This window comes from Silene latifolia, chromosome 10 (assembly GCF_048544455.1).
Source record: "Silene latifolia isolate original U9 population chromosome 10, ASM4854445v1, whole genome shotgun sequence".
In the NCBI taxonomy this organism is placed as follows: domain Eukaryota; kingdom Viridiplantae; phylum Streptophyta; class Magnoliopsida; order Caryophyllales; family Caryophyllaceae; genus Silene; species Silene latifolia.
In genome coordinates this window covers 82,182,282-82,198,495 of record NC_133535.1, presented here as the reverse complement: position 1 = coordinate 82,198,495, position 16,214 = coordinate 82,182,282, and the positions used below count along the sequence as shown (strand labels likewise).

General features: G+C 32.8%; 1 protein-coding gene across 2 annotated transcripts; it reads left to right on the top strand.

The window, feature by feature from the left end:
* Window positions 1-1,290: 1,290 nt before the first annotated feature.
* LOC141605699 (uncharacterized) lies at window positions 1,291-14,918 on the top strand. 2 transcript variants are annotated; one of them, XM_074424572.1, is made up of 8 exons: window positions 1,292-1,460; window positions 1,542-1,704; window positions 2,592-2,702; window positions 10,229-10,363; window positions 10,585-10,689; window positions 13,871-14,040; window positions 14,142-14,241; window positions 14,481-14,918. In XM_074424572.1, the coding sequence occupies exons 1-8, from the start codon at window positions 1,369-1,371 to the stop codon at window positions 14,721-14,723; spliced, it is 1,119 nt and encodes a 372-aa protein (XP_074280673.1). In that variant the 5' UTR covers window positions 1,292-1,368; the 3' UTR covers window positions 14,724-14,918. The 2 variants fall into 2 exon arrangements, with proteins under 2 accessions (XP_074280674.1, XP_074280673.1); XM_074424573.1 differs by lacking the exon at window positions 10,585-10,689 and having other exon boundaries at window positions 1,291-1,460.
* Window positions 14,919-16,214: the final 1,296 nt, after the last annotated feature.

The following is a 16,214-nucleotide window of genomic DNA, read 5'->3' as shown; positions in this document are numbered from 1 at the left end:
GAAGTTAGTTCATAACTATGCCTTAATATTATAATGTTTAGAGTGTTTGAGTTTTAATGAAAAAGTTTACATTTTCCTATAAAAAAGTGATTTATAATTTATAAGGACGCAATATAGCAAGTCCCAGCCCAAATTGGCAATAACACGATAGATAACCCGGAGCAAAACCGAAGAGTTTTATATACTCCCTCCGTTATTTTATATATGACGTTTTCGTTTTACGAGGTAAGCCTTTGACTTTGATTTTTATAAAAAAAATACTTTAAAAAAAATTATAAAAATTATATTGTTAGATTCGTCATGAAATTTGCTTTCATAAGAGTATACATTTTATATTATTAGCTCATATATTTTTAGAGATATTGAAGAGAGAAGTGACTATCTCGAAATGTGAGAATGACATATATAAAATAATGGAGGGAGTACAAAAAAGGTAGGGCTGATCATATGGCCCAGGCCCGCTAGCCCGACCCGGCCCAGCCCGATTTTTCCCCGGGCTTGGGCCTCGATTTTAGGCCCGAAAAGCCCATGGCCCGAAGCCCATGGCCCGATTCAATATAATAGGGCCGGGTTTGGGCCGCCTTTACGGCCCGAATTTTGGCCCGGTCCGGCCCGAACATATGCAAAATTTACGAATATGTACAATTTAAGAATGGTAATAAGCATTAAGTAAAATAATTAACCAATCAATTATTGTATTGTAAATAAGCCGTAATAACTTGTTTACATGTATTAGTCTGATAAGGCTTAGTATTTTCCTTCACCAGTATTTATATGATAAAAAATGAGCTAATGATTTTGTATCATACTAGTGCCGATAAATTGTTTACCATTATCGGCGTGCTAAGTCAATGTTTTTGAGCCTAAAGAAAAACAAATATCAAATCAATTACAAAACTACAACAACATACCAGTGAGCACCGCACTAAAATATATTATTACACTACTAAAAATTGTGCATTTAGTTTATATGAGTCACCTCAAGCAGTACGTTCATAAAAGCTACATTAGGTTACTACTTCTTAATTGCAATACTCGAAAAAAATCACACAATTCTATACGAAATTTTTGATAACAAATACACAAAGTATTATAACTTCATAATGGGGATTTCTAAACTTATTTCAAGAGGAAAAATATTTAGCCCGAATTGCCCCGAAAGCCCGCATGGGCCGGGTTTGGGCCGACAAAATAGGCCCGCACTTGTAGCCCGGCCCGACCCGCGCACTTGGGCTTAATTTAATGCTTGGACCCGGCCCATGATCACCTCTAAAAAAAGGTGTGCATAGGACGGGGTGGGGTGAGCGAGGGGGGTTTGGGCGTTTGGCAAGGAAGTGAAAGAGAGAAGAAATAAGAATAAGAATAAGAATGGGGTTTCGATCAATATTCGACGGCGCCGCCTTAAAATCGGAGCTCGACAACGCAGGAATCAACCCTCACTTCATTCCTTTCCTGTGGAAGTACGTCCTTACTCTCTTTCTCTTTCTCTTTCTCTTTCTCTGTATAATATTCATCTGCATATATGTTTGACAAAATTACAGGCATGTTGTACAGAATCCAGATTGCAAATGGGATGAAATACCATCTTTACCCTCAGCTGCATACCCTCTTCTTAATTCCAAGTTCCTGCCTTTGTCTTCTTCTCTTGATTCTGTCTCCCATTCCACCGACGGCGTCACCTCTAAGCTTCTCATTAAGCTCCAGGTTTATGTTTATATACTCCCTCCGTCCCCAATCATTTATCTACTTTTATATTCTTTGTTAGGGTTATTTAAATCAAAGGCAGTGTTAATTAGGCATTGCGTTACTGTAGAATGGGCTAGTGTCTATACTTGAAATTTAATCAAACGCCAGGATACATAAATATAATAAGGTTAAGCAATTTTCGCAATTTGCCAGCAGGATGGTTTAATTTGCTTTTACAAAACTTAAGCACTTCATAGGCCGCTTCGCTTTTATGTCTTGTGCAACGCAACCTTAGTAGTTAGTTGCCTCTCTATCATCTTCTATCTGGTATAATTGACAAAAAGGCCCTGATCTTTTTTCATTTGTTTTGGATATTTCCAACCCTACCCTTTGTCAATCACACTAATTAGTCGTTTTTTTCTTTAAATACACCTAGGTTGAAATAAATCAAAATTTCCAATGGAGCGAAAGACTCATTACTCTTTGGTTATGGATTATAATGGAATAAATCAAAATGGCTCACTAAAGTGGCAGCGCTTCTTTCTTTTGTGAAGTGGCGGTCCTTCGAGGCAGTTCTCGACGCAATTTTCATCTTGGGTCATTCGGAAACAGCCTCTTTGTGTTGCTAACACAAGGGTAAGGCTGCGTACATCCGACCCCCCCTTACCCCGCAATCTGCGGGAGCCATTGAGGCACTGGGGTAATGTTAATGTAATGTTAATGTACACCTAGGTTGAAATATGATAACATTTCTTTCTTTAGGTTATTAAATTTCTAGTTTGCACAAACGGTTCATTGTAATTGGGCTCCTTGTTTTCAGCATTTGCCAATCACTTTAAAAAGCTAGTGACTACATGAAATGTTACTGCTTTGTTTTCTTATGTATCATCGATAATGTGTTTCAGAATGGGGCCTTTGTGGAAGCTGTGGTGATGAGATATGATTCAAGTTTAGGAAAATATGCAGGTGAAGCCCGCTGCGGTGGTCTAAGGTCAACTTTATGTGTATCATCTCAGGTATCTATCTATCTATCCATAGTGCTTATTCTTTCCATATAGTAAATTGAAAGTGTCATGATTGTGTGGCTTATGGGACCGTGCTATACTAATAATTCCAAGTTTATAGTCTTTCAAAAATGGACCTAATAGCAAAATGTTAAAACCTCATTATATCACGGTTTTGAAATATCATAGAATAAAGCAAATGACCTATTAAGTTGTGTGTTTCAATATAGTTCTCAATCCAAGTTTCACTATGAGTCATCTTAAAATATTTTCTCTAAAACATATTGTTCAACATTAAGTAAATCTTCTATCTATCTATAGTGCGCCACTGCCTATGTCACACTTAGGGTCGAGTTAATGTGGTTGTGTGTTGGTAATCTTACATTACTACTTGAGTCAAAGACACTATTCTTTCGGTGTATAATAGGAAGGAATAAAGTAAATGACTCGCTAAAATCAATGTGTTTCTTAGTATGTGAATTCTCAATGCAAATTTTATCATAGATCATTTGAAACAATATATATTCTCCATACTTTTCACGATAAATGTTCATATATGACTTTTTTGGACAACTTTAACCGTAAATATAATGAAAATATGCAATTTTTTTATGGTTAGCTCTAATTAATGTATTAAAACTACTCCCTCCCATTAAGTAGGCTCTTTACACTTGCTTTTGGTGCGGTGTGTAAAGTGCATTCATTATCTATTAACCTAATTAGCCAAAAAAGGAAAATGTAAAAAATGTATTGAACATGCCAAAAAAAAAAGGAATAGCTTATGAATCTATTGAATAGGATGAACAATAGCAAACAGACAATGAGAAACAAACAATTATGCAAATAAATAGATCATTCAATCAATTAGTGAAAGGTCTTGACCAGGTCCAAATTCGTACTTCCATCAATTGATTTTCAACATCCAATTTAATTCTTTAGTCTCCCTTGTGGATGTTTTATCCTAAATATCCTTTGATATAAGTCATAACAATGAATCGACATATAAGTTGACAACCTAACTTATCTTATCTTATATATATATATAAAATTGGGTTGAAGCGTTGTGGATGCGCCACGTGTCGACCCAGCATTAAATACAGTATTAATTACAGCTGGACATTAAATATAAACATAATAAATGCTATATAAATCTCAGCAAAATATTAATTATAGTTTAATAAATTATATTATAAAATTACATTAAATAATTACGATAATTTGATACTAAATTTATTAAAAAATTATTTTGATAAAAATTCAAAAATGTGAATATTATGTTCATTGCGAAAAATGCTTTAAATTGAGTATAATTTTCAGTATATTTATTGAAATATTTTGATTTGTAGAGATGATTAAAGTGAGTGTCTCATAATATTTTATGTTTACGTAAAAAGACATTTTGAGAAAGTTATAAAACTTAGACCATTAAATCATAATAAAAATATATTTGGAAGAGTCATTGTATTTCTTAAAAACATAATTTAAAGAAAACTACTAAGAGATAAGTTTTTATGTGGGAATGAAAAAAATTTTGAATAGTGTGATAACGAGTATGTGTACGAGTATGTATGTACGCAGTGATCGCGAGTGCATTTGAATAATCAAAATAAATATAATGATTATTAAATAAAATAGTATTATAAACGACATAAAAAAGTAGATAAAACGTTACATTTTTCTTTAATATCTTCAATTAAAATATGTATACGTCAAATATAAATATTGATTATAACTAGCTAAATATTACTTTTAGTTAAATATTTTATATGTTATCTTTTAAATACTTTGAAGTTAAACCTCAAAAAATATTATTCGAGAAAGTTTAACCTATTTTATTTACAGGTAAACTCTTAAACATCATTTATATATAGTTATTTAAAAATACAAAAGGTGTAATTCTTATAGATATGTTTGACACATAACACATCTAAGGCAAAATCAAAACATTTGAATAAGTTGGGTTTAACTCTATATGTTTCATACATAAATATCATACGGTACATAAAAAACTAAAAATTATATAAAATTATATTCACATCATTTTGAACAAATATTAATTAATTTGGAACATAACATATCGTAAAATGCTATAATTTGAGAACTTAATGTTGATTGTTGCATTATTCGAATAAATTTTAATTTAATTTATATGATATTTGATCGGTCACAAAATAATTTATAAAACGTTGATCATGCATAATTAATTATCACTTATTAGTTTTAATTAAAATTGTATGTATTTTATTTTAAAACATTGAAGCTAAACCTACAAAAATTAAATTTGAGAAAAATTAATTTATTTTTATTTATAAGTAAGAAAATTAAAGGTCATATATAAATTATGTTATTTTTCTTCAATTATAATAATAAAATTTTAAAAAGGCCGCGCGAAGCGCGGGATACTACCTAGCCAACTACTAATTTCAAACAAAGGGTTAATTGACAAAATGATATGAAGTAAGCATTCAATAAAGATGAGTGACATTAATAAAACAATTAATGCTTAAACGTAAGTTAATGCTACTCTGAGAAACAAGTTAAGATGAATCGACCTACAAAGCCCATTCACAAGTTGTTACTAATGTAGAGGCAGTCGAATTCAATGCCTAAAAAATCAATCAATGTAATCTAACGAGATGAGTAGATGACCAATCAAGGAAGACAAACATCAATATAAGCATAACCAAGAGAACTAACAATAAAAGGGATAAAAGAAGAGAGAGTAGATGTCTCACAACCAAGATGACCATTTAAAGAATTAGATTAAGATTGAATGAGTAGTTCTCCATTACAATTAGCAAAAACTTTAAGATAATATGTCTGCAAGAAGTTGTAATGAATGATCAGTTCCCCATTATAAATAGCAAAAACTCAAAAGATTATTTATTTCCAGCAAGTTGTAATGAATGACTAGTTCTCTATTACAATTACCAGAAGCTCAAGATAATTTGTCTTCAGTAAGTTGTAATGAATGACATCAAGACCCTAATTAGAAGTCTATTTATTCAAATGACGGAATTGAATTTCGAAAAAACAAAAGATGAGTTGAAAAGAGCGGATGCGGGGAAGGGCCAGGAAAGGAAAGGCGGCACATTGAGGATGTGGAGGCTGCCGTTCAAGTCCCCCTCTCGTTTACTTTGATGCTTGCTTGCTTTGACTTCTGTTGACCAACTTCTTTTGGGCTCCTTTTTGCTTCCCTTTTTTGGGTTATTTAGCGAGAAAACTTTCATCTTTACTCATGACCTTCATGAAACTTGTCTAAAACAATTTAAGATATTCGGGATGAGAATCGGGAGGGGAGGTTTCTATAATGTCGCTTGCAAAACCGTTAAAAAAAACCCACTTTTATCTGCCTAATTACTCCTAATAAACCACTGCTAAATATGCCACATCAATATGATACAAATATATTCGTGTTTGCTATGAAGAAATCTTTCACAAAATCATATTTTCAATAAAATGTAGTATAAAAATGCAAAAACATCAAGTCAAAGTGTCGTCTTGAAAGTCAAATCTATATCTATATATATACATAAAAGAGAGTTTTTTCGAGCGATCTAAGAGCGTCCACATCATCAAAAATAAATTTAGGAAAGTATAATTTTTGATGTAAAAAATAAAGTGGAGAATCTTTTAATTATTATAATATGCATATTTCCTAAATTATATTCAAGTGATATTTCCAATTTTTATATCAAACTTTTACATTTCATTTGTCAAAAAAAAAATATCGTTAAAAAAATTATGAAAATAGTATAATTAGCTTTGTGATAAAAAAGTGCTATCATTAGAGGATAAATTTCATATTATTTGCACATATTAAAGATGGTGTACTTCTTAATATGAAAAATTGTGTACTTTTTAGTATGTTTTGTTCCACATTGAAAAATCAGTAGGTGTGGTGAACATACTACATATAAATAGTAGAATTATCCCACATCGAAAGATTGGTATAAGGTGGTTGATTCTATAATTATAAATAGGAGGCATACTTGGAACTTAGGCATCAACCTAAAATCTTTTGAGTCTCTTAAGTATTGTCTTGGAGAGCTCTTAAAAGTTTATATCGTTATATTTTCTACCTATAGATTTTATATGTCCCACAACAACAACAACAACAACATCAGAGCCTTAATCCCAAAATGATTTGGGGTCGGCTGACATGAATCATCCTTTCGAACCGTCCATGGGTGAACGCACGCCTCAAAATGCGAATAAAAAAGGGAAGATAAAAAGCAAAAGGGAGAACGAAAATGTAATGGAAAGTCAAGGTGAACTTAGGGGTTTTAAAATCGAATTCCGTCTTTCTTTTATAAAAACTTAAAATTTAAATCGAGAGAAAAGATTAAAACGATTTTTAAAAACCGAAATAGAGTTAAGGATCCGGAATGACCCAGGTAAAATCTATAAGAAAGTGGTTGTTGAAAAAGTGTGTAATAAAGGAGAGAAAAATAAATAAATATACTACGTTTAAATAATATAATTAGAATTGTGTTAAAAAAATTCTATCATTAGAGTATAGGTTCATATCATTTGCATATATTTTAATTATGATAAAAATAAAATAAAAAACAAACGTATGAATATTAATAGATAATATAGTATTTGATTATTATTAAATCCGGTTGGATGTCGAATTAGGTTCACAAAATATGGTGGACTTTTAAATATGTTATTCGTCTCACATTGAAAAAAAATGTAGGTGTGATAAATATATACTACGTATAAATAGTTGAATTGTCCCACATCATAAGATTATCATATGGTGGGGTGATCCCATGATTATAAATAAGATTTATCCTTGGAACTTAGGTATCACCCAAATATATTGAATCTCTCAAAGTATACTTATTATATAAGAGACTTTAAACATAATCTTGAATTAAATGTTAAATTTTTAAAGTTCTAACATTTTTTTAGGTGGGAGAAAGATCGATAAAATGGTCAATATTATAACGGAAATTTTTCATGGTACCCTTGAACTTTGTTAGATTACACATAATACCCCTAATTTTAAGTTTGTACATATAATACCCTTGTGTTTACTTTTTTTCATAACGTTGTTACTCCTATGAGTAACTAGATGAGTAATTGAGCATGCCATGCTATTTGTGTTTTGTTATTTAGGTATTAAATGTTCGTTTATTAAATAAAATATGGATTTAAGAATTAGATGATGAAGTGTTTGTGTAATAGATAACAAAAGAAAAAGGCGTCAAAAGTCATAGGAGGAATGGCGTTATGACGGAAGTTGTCAAATAGTATTCTGGGAAAGAAAAAGGTGAACACAGGGGTACCATTTGTAGAAACTTAAAATTAGGGGTACCATGTGTAATCTATCAAAGTTCAAGGTTACCATGAGAAATTTCCAATATTATAATGATATAGTTAATTAAATTTTCATTTAAAAGAGAGAGATATCCGTACCAATAAAACAATAAAGGGGGTATTATTTTTTAATTGTTATTTTATTGTCACGCCATCAAACTTAACGTCTATTTAACAACCTTTATATTAGGGGGTACCATGGGCAAAAAAATGGAACTTCAAGGATACCATAAGCAGATTCTTAAAAGTAGGGGTAACATGGAAAATCTGACAAAATTAAGGGGTACCACGGGAAATTTCCGTATCTCAATTATGATAAAAAAAAGGTAGAAAAACAACGACAAATATTAATGGAGAGTACTTGATCATATTATTAAATTTAAATATAACTATTAGATATAATGAGTAACAATTAACCGTATTCGGTATTCGAGATCTGGTTGAATGTCGAACTAAGTGCAAAAAAGATGGTGTAATTCTGAGTATGTTATTTGTCCCACATTGAAAAACAATGCAGGTTTGATGATATACTACGTATAAATAGTAGAATTGTCCCACATCAGAAAAATAATCCAAGTTTGGTGAATATATTACTTATAAATAGTAAAATTATCCCACATCGAAAGATTAGTATAAGGTGGGGTGATTATATGATTATAAATAAGAGTTAACCCACGTATATATTAATCTTTTATTTTTTTTGAAAGAGATATTTTAATAATATGTAAACAAATCATTAGACATAGAATGTAAACATTAAACCCTTATGTTTTTTTTTTTTTTGCATTATAAATAAGTTCATTACCCCGTTGCAACGCACGGGCATTCAAACTAGTATGAACATTACAATGAAATGGAGGAAGTATGTTTTTTCCATAATATCAATAAAAATGAAATGTATATTGATATTTAGCCAACCTTTTTAAATCGGCGACAGTTGTTCATGTAGCAACAACAACATTAACCCAGTATCTTAATGTCTCTTAATGTCTCTTGCAAATTGCGGGGTAAAGGGAGGTCAGATGTATCCTTTTGTTAACAACAAAAAGAGAGGAAGAGACTGTTTTCGAACGATCAAGATGAAATATGAAAATTGCGTCGAGTGACTACATTTGAAGGACCACCTTAGTTTAAAGATGCACAAGGCGCACTCAGGTAATAAAGTGTAGTGCCAAGGTGACAAGGCGCAAGGCACAAACTTTATCTAAAAGGCGCACCTAAAATGTACCAAGGCGTTTTAGCTAGTGCCTCATCCAAGGTGCGCCTTAGGCGAACTCAAGGCGCGCCTTTTTAAACTAAAAGGATCACTACTTCACAATAAAAGAGGCGCAATCACTTTAATTAGTCGTTTTGCTTCATCTAATACTATGCATTAATGTAATAGTGAATTTAACAGTAAAAATAGTTGGAGTAGCCAAAGTAACAACAGTAACAACAAGAGTAGTGAAAATAATAGTATTAACTAGAAATGTGGTGAAAGTAATAATATTAACAACAGGTTCCTAAAAAACTTATTATTAACAACAGGAGTAGTGAATGTATCTCATAATTTGGTTGATAAATTTTACATCTCATTGAATTTTAAGATAATTCATAGAAAAATATATTATAAGTGGCAAGTGCTTCAGTTTGGCAAGTCTAAGTGCTCGAGTTAGGTAAGTCTAACATAATCCTATTTCACAGAAAATAAAATTTAAAGGGTAAATAAAGATAGCCAAGATCGCAATCTAGAACCAAAGAATAACGAGTCTTTGACTCCATTGGAAATAGAAATAATGTTGGTTCATGTAGGCTTAGTATAAATCATTTTGGGATATCGATTTGTTGTCTTGTATGAGAAGAAGTCACTGAATTGAATTGTGTTACTTATGTTTTTCACCTTAACCCACTCTCTGAGTAGTCTCCCCAAACCTAAGATTATGATGAGACAACTTGGGTTTAGGATTATTAGTTCATGAATGATCAACAAGTTTTGGATCATTTTTTTTTTGGATATAGGACATCCGTAACTTATATTTCTTATAACCATTATAATGTGAAGAGGCTTGTGAGTTCTTTGAAATGCCCTAAAAGTGATGATGATCAGTACCAGTAGCATCTTAATTGAAGACAGGGTCGCTGTTTGTTGTTTCGCATGCATATTTGTTTTTGCTCTATGTTCACCATTAATGTAATTTTTTGGTGACTACTTTTCTGCTGTCATGCCGCAGGTTGGCTGCAAAATGGGATGCAAGTTTTGTGCAACCGGGAGCATGGGATTTAAGAGTAATCTATCAACAGGAGAAATAGTGGAGCAATTGGTGCATGCCTCTCGTATATCAAATATACGTAATGTGGTCTTCATGGTAAGTCTCTCCACTAATTTGTAATATTGTTCTTAGAAAACCGTCTCCCAGCAATTTTGCATGCAATTTCCTTTTACAATATGCTGATGTTAGTGCATCTGGCTAAATATGAGAACATGGGAATTTTTTTACTTGAGAGAATATTATGAGAATGTACAATTTTTTATTTGACACCCTGTCAGCGTCATTGTGGTCAACTTGATAATGTATTCTATCGGCAGGGGATGGGGGAACCGCTGAATAATTATTCTGCGTTGGTCGAAGCTATTCGTATTATGACGAGATCTCCATTTCAGTTGTCACCAAAGAAAATCACCGTATCAACAGTATGGATATTTCAATATTTCTCTTTTCTTTTAGCTTCATTATTGAGACATTTGGACGTATGATTTCTATTTTGCTGCGTGATTTTGGTGTAATTGCTTTATAAAGTATTGAATTACTTTCTCTAGTTCCTTTCTGTTATTTCCTTCTCTTTTTTTCTACCCTTTCTATTTTTACAACTTTGAGTTTTTCCTAACCGTCTTAATCATCATATCAGCTATGAAGCTATGGCCTTACATTGTTTCTTTGCGTAACAATTTCTACTTTATTGAATCTACCTTGTAGCTTAGAATGCAGTTATTTATTATGATCCAGTCATTAATTTTCCAGCTTGTGGTGACCCAGCAATCTAGTGATCCACTTTCGGACATTCAAAAGACTATATCTGTCTAACATCCCACGTCTGGCATTCAAAGACTATCTGTCTAGCATCCACTATGGTTGTGAATCCTTGTGATGGCACCTGGGTTTTGATTCTGATTTTAATGTGTTGTGGACTCAGTTTATATTTTGAAGGCTCAAAGTCTCAAAGCAAACTTACTTTTAGAGTATAATGCCCTTAATCCATGGCAATCAATTATCAAGTATTGTCGCATACTTGCCTGATACCATTTTTATTTTTTATCTTTACCCGAGACCATACAAGACCCCCTACATGTCGGCAAAGGCAAACTAAACCTATCAAAACTTGACCCAACCTCTAAAACGGACCTTTTTCAAGGTCAAAATTGTAAACCTTGACCTGAACTCAAAATGACATGTTAATTTAGAGTTGAACCCGACCAGGTCGACTTGATGGCTCGATGATAAGTTCATGTTAAATGGGTATTTAAACATGTAAAAAGAAAATAATGGCTACAACAACAACAACAACAGAGCCTTAATCCCAAAATGATTTGGGGTCGGCTGACATGAATCATTCTTTCGAACCGTCCATGGGTGAACGCACGCCTCAAAATGCGAATAAAAAGAGAAAATGAAAAACAAAAGGGAAGAATGAAAATGTAATGGAAAGTCAAGGTAAACTTAGGGGTTTTAAAATTGAATTCCGGATTTTTTTTTATAAAAACTTCAAATTTAAATCGAGAGAAAAGATTAGAACGATTTTTAAAAACGGAAAGAGAATTAAGGATCCGGAATGAACCAAGTAAAATCTATAAGAAAGTGATTGGTAAAAAAGTGAAATAAAGGATAGAAGAATAAATAATTTAATTTCTTGAAATTAAATAAAAAAACACTAAATATGTCAAAAACATCAAATACTAAAAATCCACATGTATCATTTCCCTCCATTGTGCCTTATCCGTCACCATACTCTCCTCAAGCCCCAGAACTCTCATATCATGCTCTATCACTCTCAACCATGTCTGTCTCGGTCTTCCTCTACCTCTAGGGACCTTTTCTTTTCTCCAAGTCTCCAGCCTTCTAACTCGTGTGTCCATAGGTCTCCTTCTCACATGGCCAAACCATCTTAGTCGGTTTTCCATCATCTTGTCCTCTATTGGCGCCACTTTTACCTTTTCCCTAATCACCTCATTCCTTAACCGATCTTTCCTTGTATGACCGCACATCCACCTCAACATGCGCATCTCCGTCACACTCATCTTTTGAATGTGACAATGCTTCACGGCCCAACACTCAGAGCCGTAAAGTAAGGCAGGCCTAAGTGCCGTGCGATAAAATATTCCCTTTAATCTTTGGGGCTGTGTTACTCCGACACGTTAGACCATTGGCGTATCCCGTGTCGACACGATACGATACGGAATACGACACGGGATACGTACCTGACACGCCGGAATGGGACACGAGTCGGGCACGGCACAAAGGAATGAGAAAACTTACCTTGTTGCTCTCACGAAGCTCTTCAAATATGAAGATCTCGACTTTCACCCAGATCTGGTTACATTGGTGGATGTAATCAGTGCTGGGAGAAGGAGAAGATCTCACAAAGTTAGCATTATGTGTGTGAGGAGGAGACAACGAGAACTGAGAAGGGGGAGAAAAGAAGGAAGAGAGAGAAAGTGTAGTGTGGAAATAGGAGTATTGCGGCTGGGTAGTGGGTTGCATATTTAGGGTTTCATTTTTAGGAAAAGAAGAGCAAGTGGGTACTTGGACAGCTGTAAAGTGTGGACACGTGTAATATTTTACTTCTCACCTTTACTAAAGTTCTAAATTGTACTATTACATGAATATACATATCATACAAACCACAAGTCTACGCTATATTTTTTTATTATTTCCCAATTTATGAAAAAAAAAGAGAGAATATATGTATATAATAAATAAGACGTGTCGTATCTGTGTTTAAAAAATAGTCAAGATATTCCTTTGACCGTATTCCCGTATCTATTAAAATTCAAAATCACGTGTCGGATACCCCGATACGTATATCGTATCCGTGTCTGAGTAACACAGCTTTGGGGCATATCTTTATCGCATAGAAAATAATGGCTATATTTAAAATATTAATATTTGTGTATAAAATGTGAAATAGAAGTAATAATTAAAAAAGTGCTTCATACTAATTTTTAGCACTTCAAATCATATATGATTAAAAAAATCAATTTTCTAGAACTATCATCTAATAATAAAAGAAGTTATTAAAATACCTTAATGTTTATAGTTGTTTCAATATAAGGTAATTAATGACTATTAATAAATATAATTATGAAATACAGTATGATTTAATCTTAATTCTTTCTTTTTTCGAATTAAAAAAGGTTAATAAAAGTGTGGGGAACTATATTTGTCCCGTATTCTGACTGTGGCCCGACCCATGACTTATATAATCCGAGCCTATTTAGCCCATCTCATATTCCGACCGGACTCGTTTGACCAGAATCCAAACTTAAACTTGCCTTGCCCGACTCGTTTTACAGGTCTGTGGCTAACACAGAGGTTGGCCATTTTAATATAACTAAATCTCGAGTTTAACTATTATGGGATGTTTATTCCTATTAATTTTTTGAAATGTCAATAATCAAACCCAACAAAGTTACCCCAATGCTGTCAAGGACAAGAGAAAGGGAAAAAAATACTGTTCAGTTATTTACCATTTAACAGTCTCACGTGGCTATAGGTTGGAGTTGGACATTTGGGTCGCGATGCCTAGAAGGCTAGAAGCAATGCTGGCTCATTGTGCTACTATTTTGTTGTTGATCTATTACATGCTATGCTGTACAGGTTGGAATTGTACACGCCATTAACAAGCTTCATTCGGATCTACCAAATCTAAATCTAGCAGTATCACTTCATGCACCAGTTCAAGAAATTCGTTGCCAAATTATGCCGGCGGCCAGGGCATTTCCTCTTGCAAAACTTATGGATGCACTTCATCTGTACCAAAAGAACAGGTAAAATATATGCTATTTCCACAAGTTGTTTACTATATTCATGCAATTATTACCGTAAACTAAATATGGTTTACTCGACTTACCCCTCTTTCTTGTTCTAGTCAGCAGAAAATATTTATCGAGTACATAATGCTTGATGGTATAAATGATGAAGAGCAGCATGCACACCAGCTTGGTAAACTGCTGGAGACATTGGAAGTGGTTAGTAGTTTTTTATATTCGTTTTTTTTTTTTCGAATAAGCCACAATTTTTTTTTTCTTTTTTTTGGTGAAACATATTTGACACGTAAAGCAGCTTATAAACTGTACATCTGTTAAGTATACAGATTAGTTCAATATAGAATTTCTGTGTCCTCAGAAGTTACAGAGGAAAAGATGAGCGACACAGGAAACCTTACTTTCTAACTACATCTAGTTCTTAAACTCATGAAATGTTGCAGGTGGTAAATCTGATACCTTTCAACCCAATTGGAAGCTTAAGCATATTCAAGACGAGCAGCGAAGCAAATGTCAAGTGTTTCCAAAAAGTCCTGAGAGAGCAATATAACATCAGAACAACAGTTCGGAAAGAGATGGGGCAAGATATTAGTGGTGCTTGTGGTCAGTTAGTGGTAAGTCAACAAGAAAAGAGAGCAACTGGAAGCACCGCTCTTTTAACCGACATTGAAGATCTTCACCTCTGATGTCTTCTGTGTTCATATTCTTGGAACTGGCAACTGCCAGAGTTGGTACATGTCGGTGTGCGAGGATACGACTGGTGAATTTTTTTTCTTGTTTTTAGCCTAAAGAGAAGTGTACAATTTCATGTCATTGAGCTGTTTTGTGGACATACAACTAAAATGAATATTGAAGCAGTTGCGAAATGTTTATTCATGTCATCGAGTTGTTTTGAGTCGACATATAACTAAAATGATTAGTGAAGCAGCTGCTAAATGTGACCATTGATAATTGCAATGTTATTGCTTTGTCGAAAATTGATATTTACCCTCCAATTCACAGCAAACTACCAATTCACTTTTTACACAAAGATTAAGAAAAATTATACTCCCTCCCATCCATCCTTTTTTTCCCCTTTGAAGTGGGCACGGAGATTAAGGGTGGGGAGTATAATATTGATAAATATATGAGTGGGGTTTGGTAATTGGAGAGAGGTATGAATAATTATGATTAAATATTAATAAAGGAGATGGGTGGGGTTTGGTTATTGGAGAGAGGTAGGAATAATTAGAATTAAATATTAATATAGTATATAGTGGGGTTTGATGAGTGGAAAGAGGTAAGAGTATAATATTAATAAAAACTTTCTCAAAAAGGAAAGGGGAAGAAAACCTGAATAATCCGTTTTAGGAAATAAGGAAGAAAAGAGTGGATAGGAGGGAGTAGATGTTATTAGTGTGTGGGATGGAAACAATATGAAAGAGAAAACAACATGAGAGCCTTTCCAATCCCAAAATGATTTGGGGTCGGTGGACATGATTCTTTTGAATGTACACCTCATTCAAGAAAAAAAAAAGGGAAAAATGAAAAACAAAAGGTAGAGTGAAACATAATACAAAGTCACGGTAAATTTATAGGTTTTAAAATCGAAGTCCGGATTTCTTTTAAAACTTAAAATTTAAATCAAAAATAAAAATTAAAACGATTTTGAAAACCGAACTAGAATTTAGGGATCCGGAATACCTTAAAAGTAAATCAAGTAAAATATATAAGAAAGTGATTGGTAAAAAAGGTGTAATAAAGGAGAGAAGAAAAAATATTTTTTTTAAAAAAAAATATGAAAGAATAACAATAAAATAAATTTTGATATTGTATTCTTTATTTAATAACAAAAGTGATAAGCGAAGTAGTCTCTTATAATTCATAATTGCATTATCTATAAAATATTAAAAGGTTAGCCTAAAAATGTCACGTAGACAATGCCACATGGGATGAAAAAAAGCCACGTACACAATAACAATGTGACTTGACAAACTAATATGACATGGATTATCAATTTATTATTATATTGCATTAATTTAATTCACTATTTCCTTTAAAAATCCATCCATATTCCATTAGCTTTAAACTTAATTAACTAAAAAAAAACTACAATAAGAAAATACGCATTAACTATAAGTTAATAATTTCAAGAAATTTCAAATGGATTAGTATTATACTAGTATAAATCCCGTGCA

Bases quoted from the DNA above. Each gene is read 5' to 3' on its own strand.
- LOC141605699 (XM_074424572.1), top strand. From the start codon at position 1,369: ATGGGGTTTCGATCAATATTCGACGGCGCCGCCTTAAAATCGGAGCTC. The intron at 1,461-1,541 runs GTACGTCCTTAC...ACAAAATTACAG, and splicing joins TTCATTCCTTTCCTGTGGAA to GCATGTTGTACAGAATCCAG. The intron at 1,705-2,591 runs GTTTATGTTTAT...AATGTGTTTCAG, and splicing joins AGCTTCTCATTAAGCTCCAG to AATGGGGCCTTTGTGGAAGC.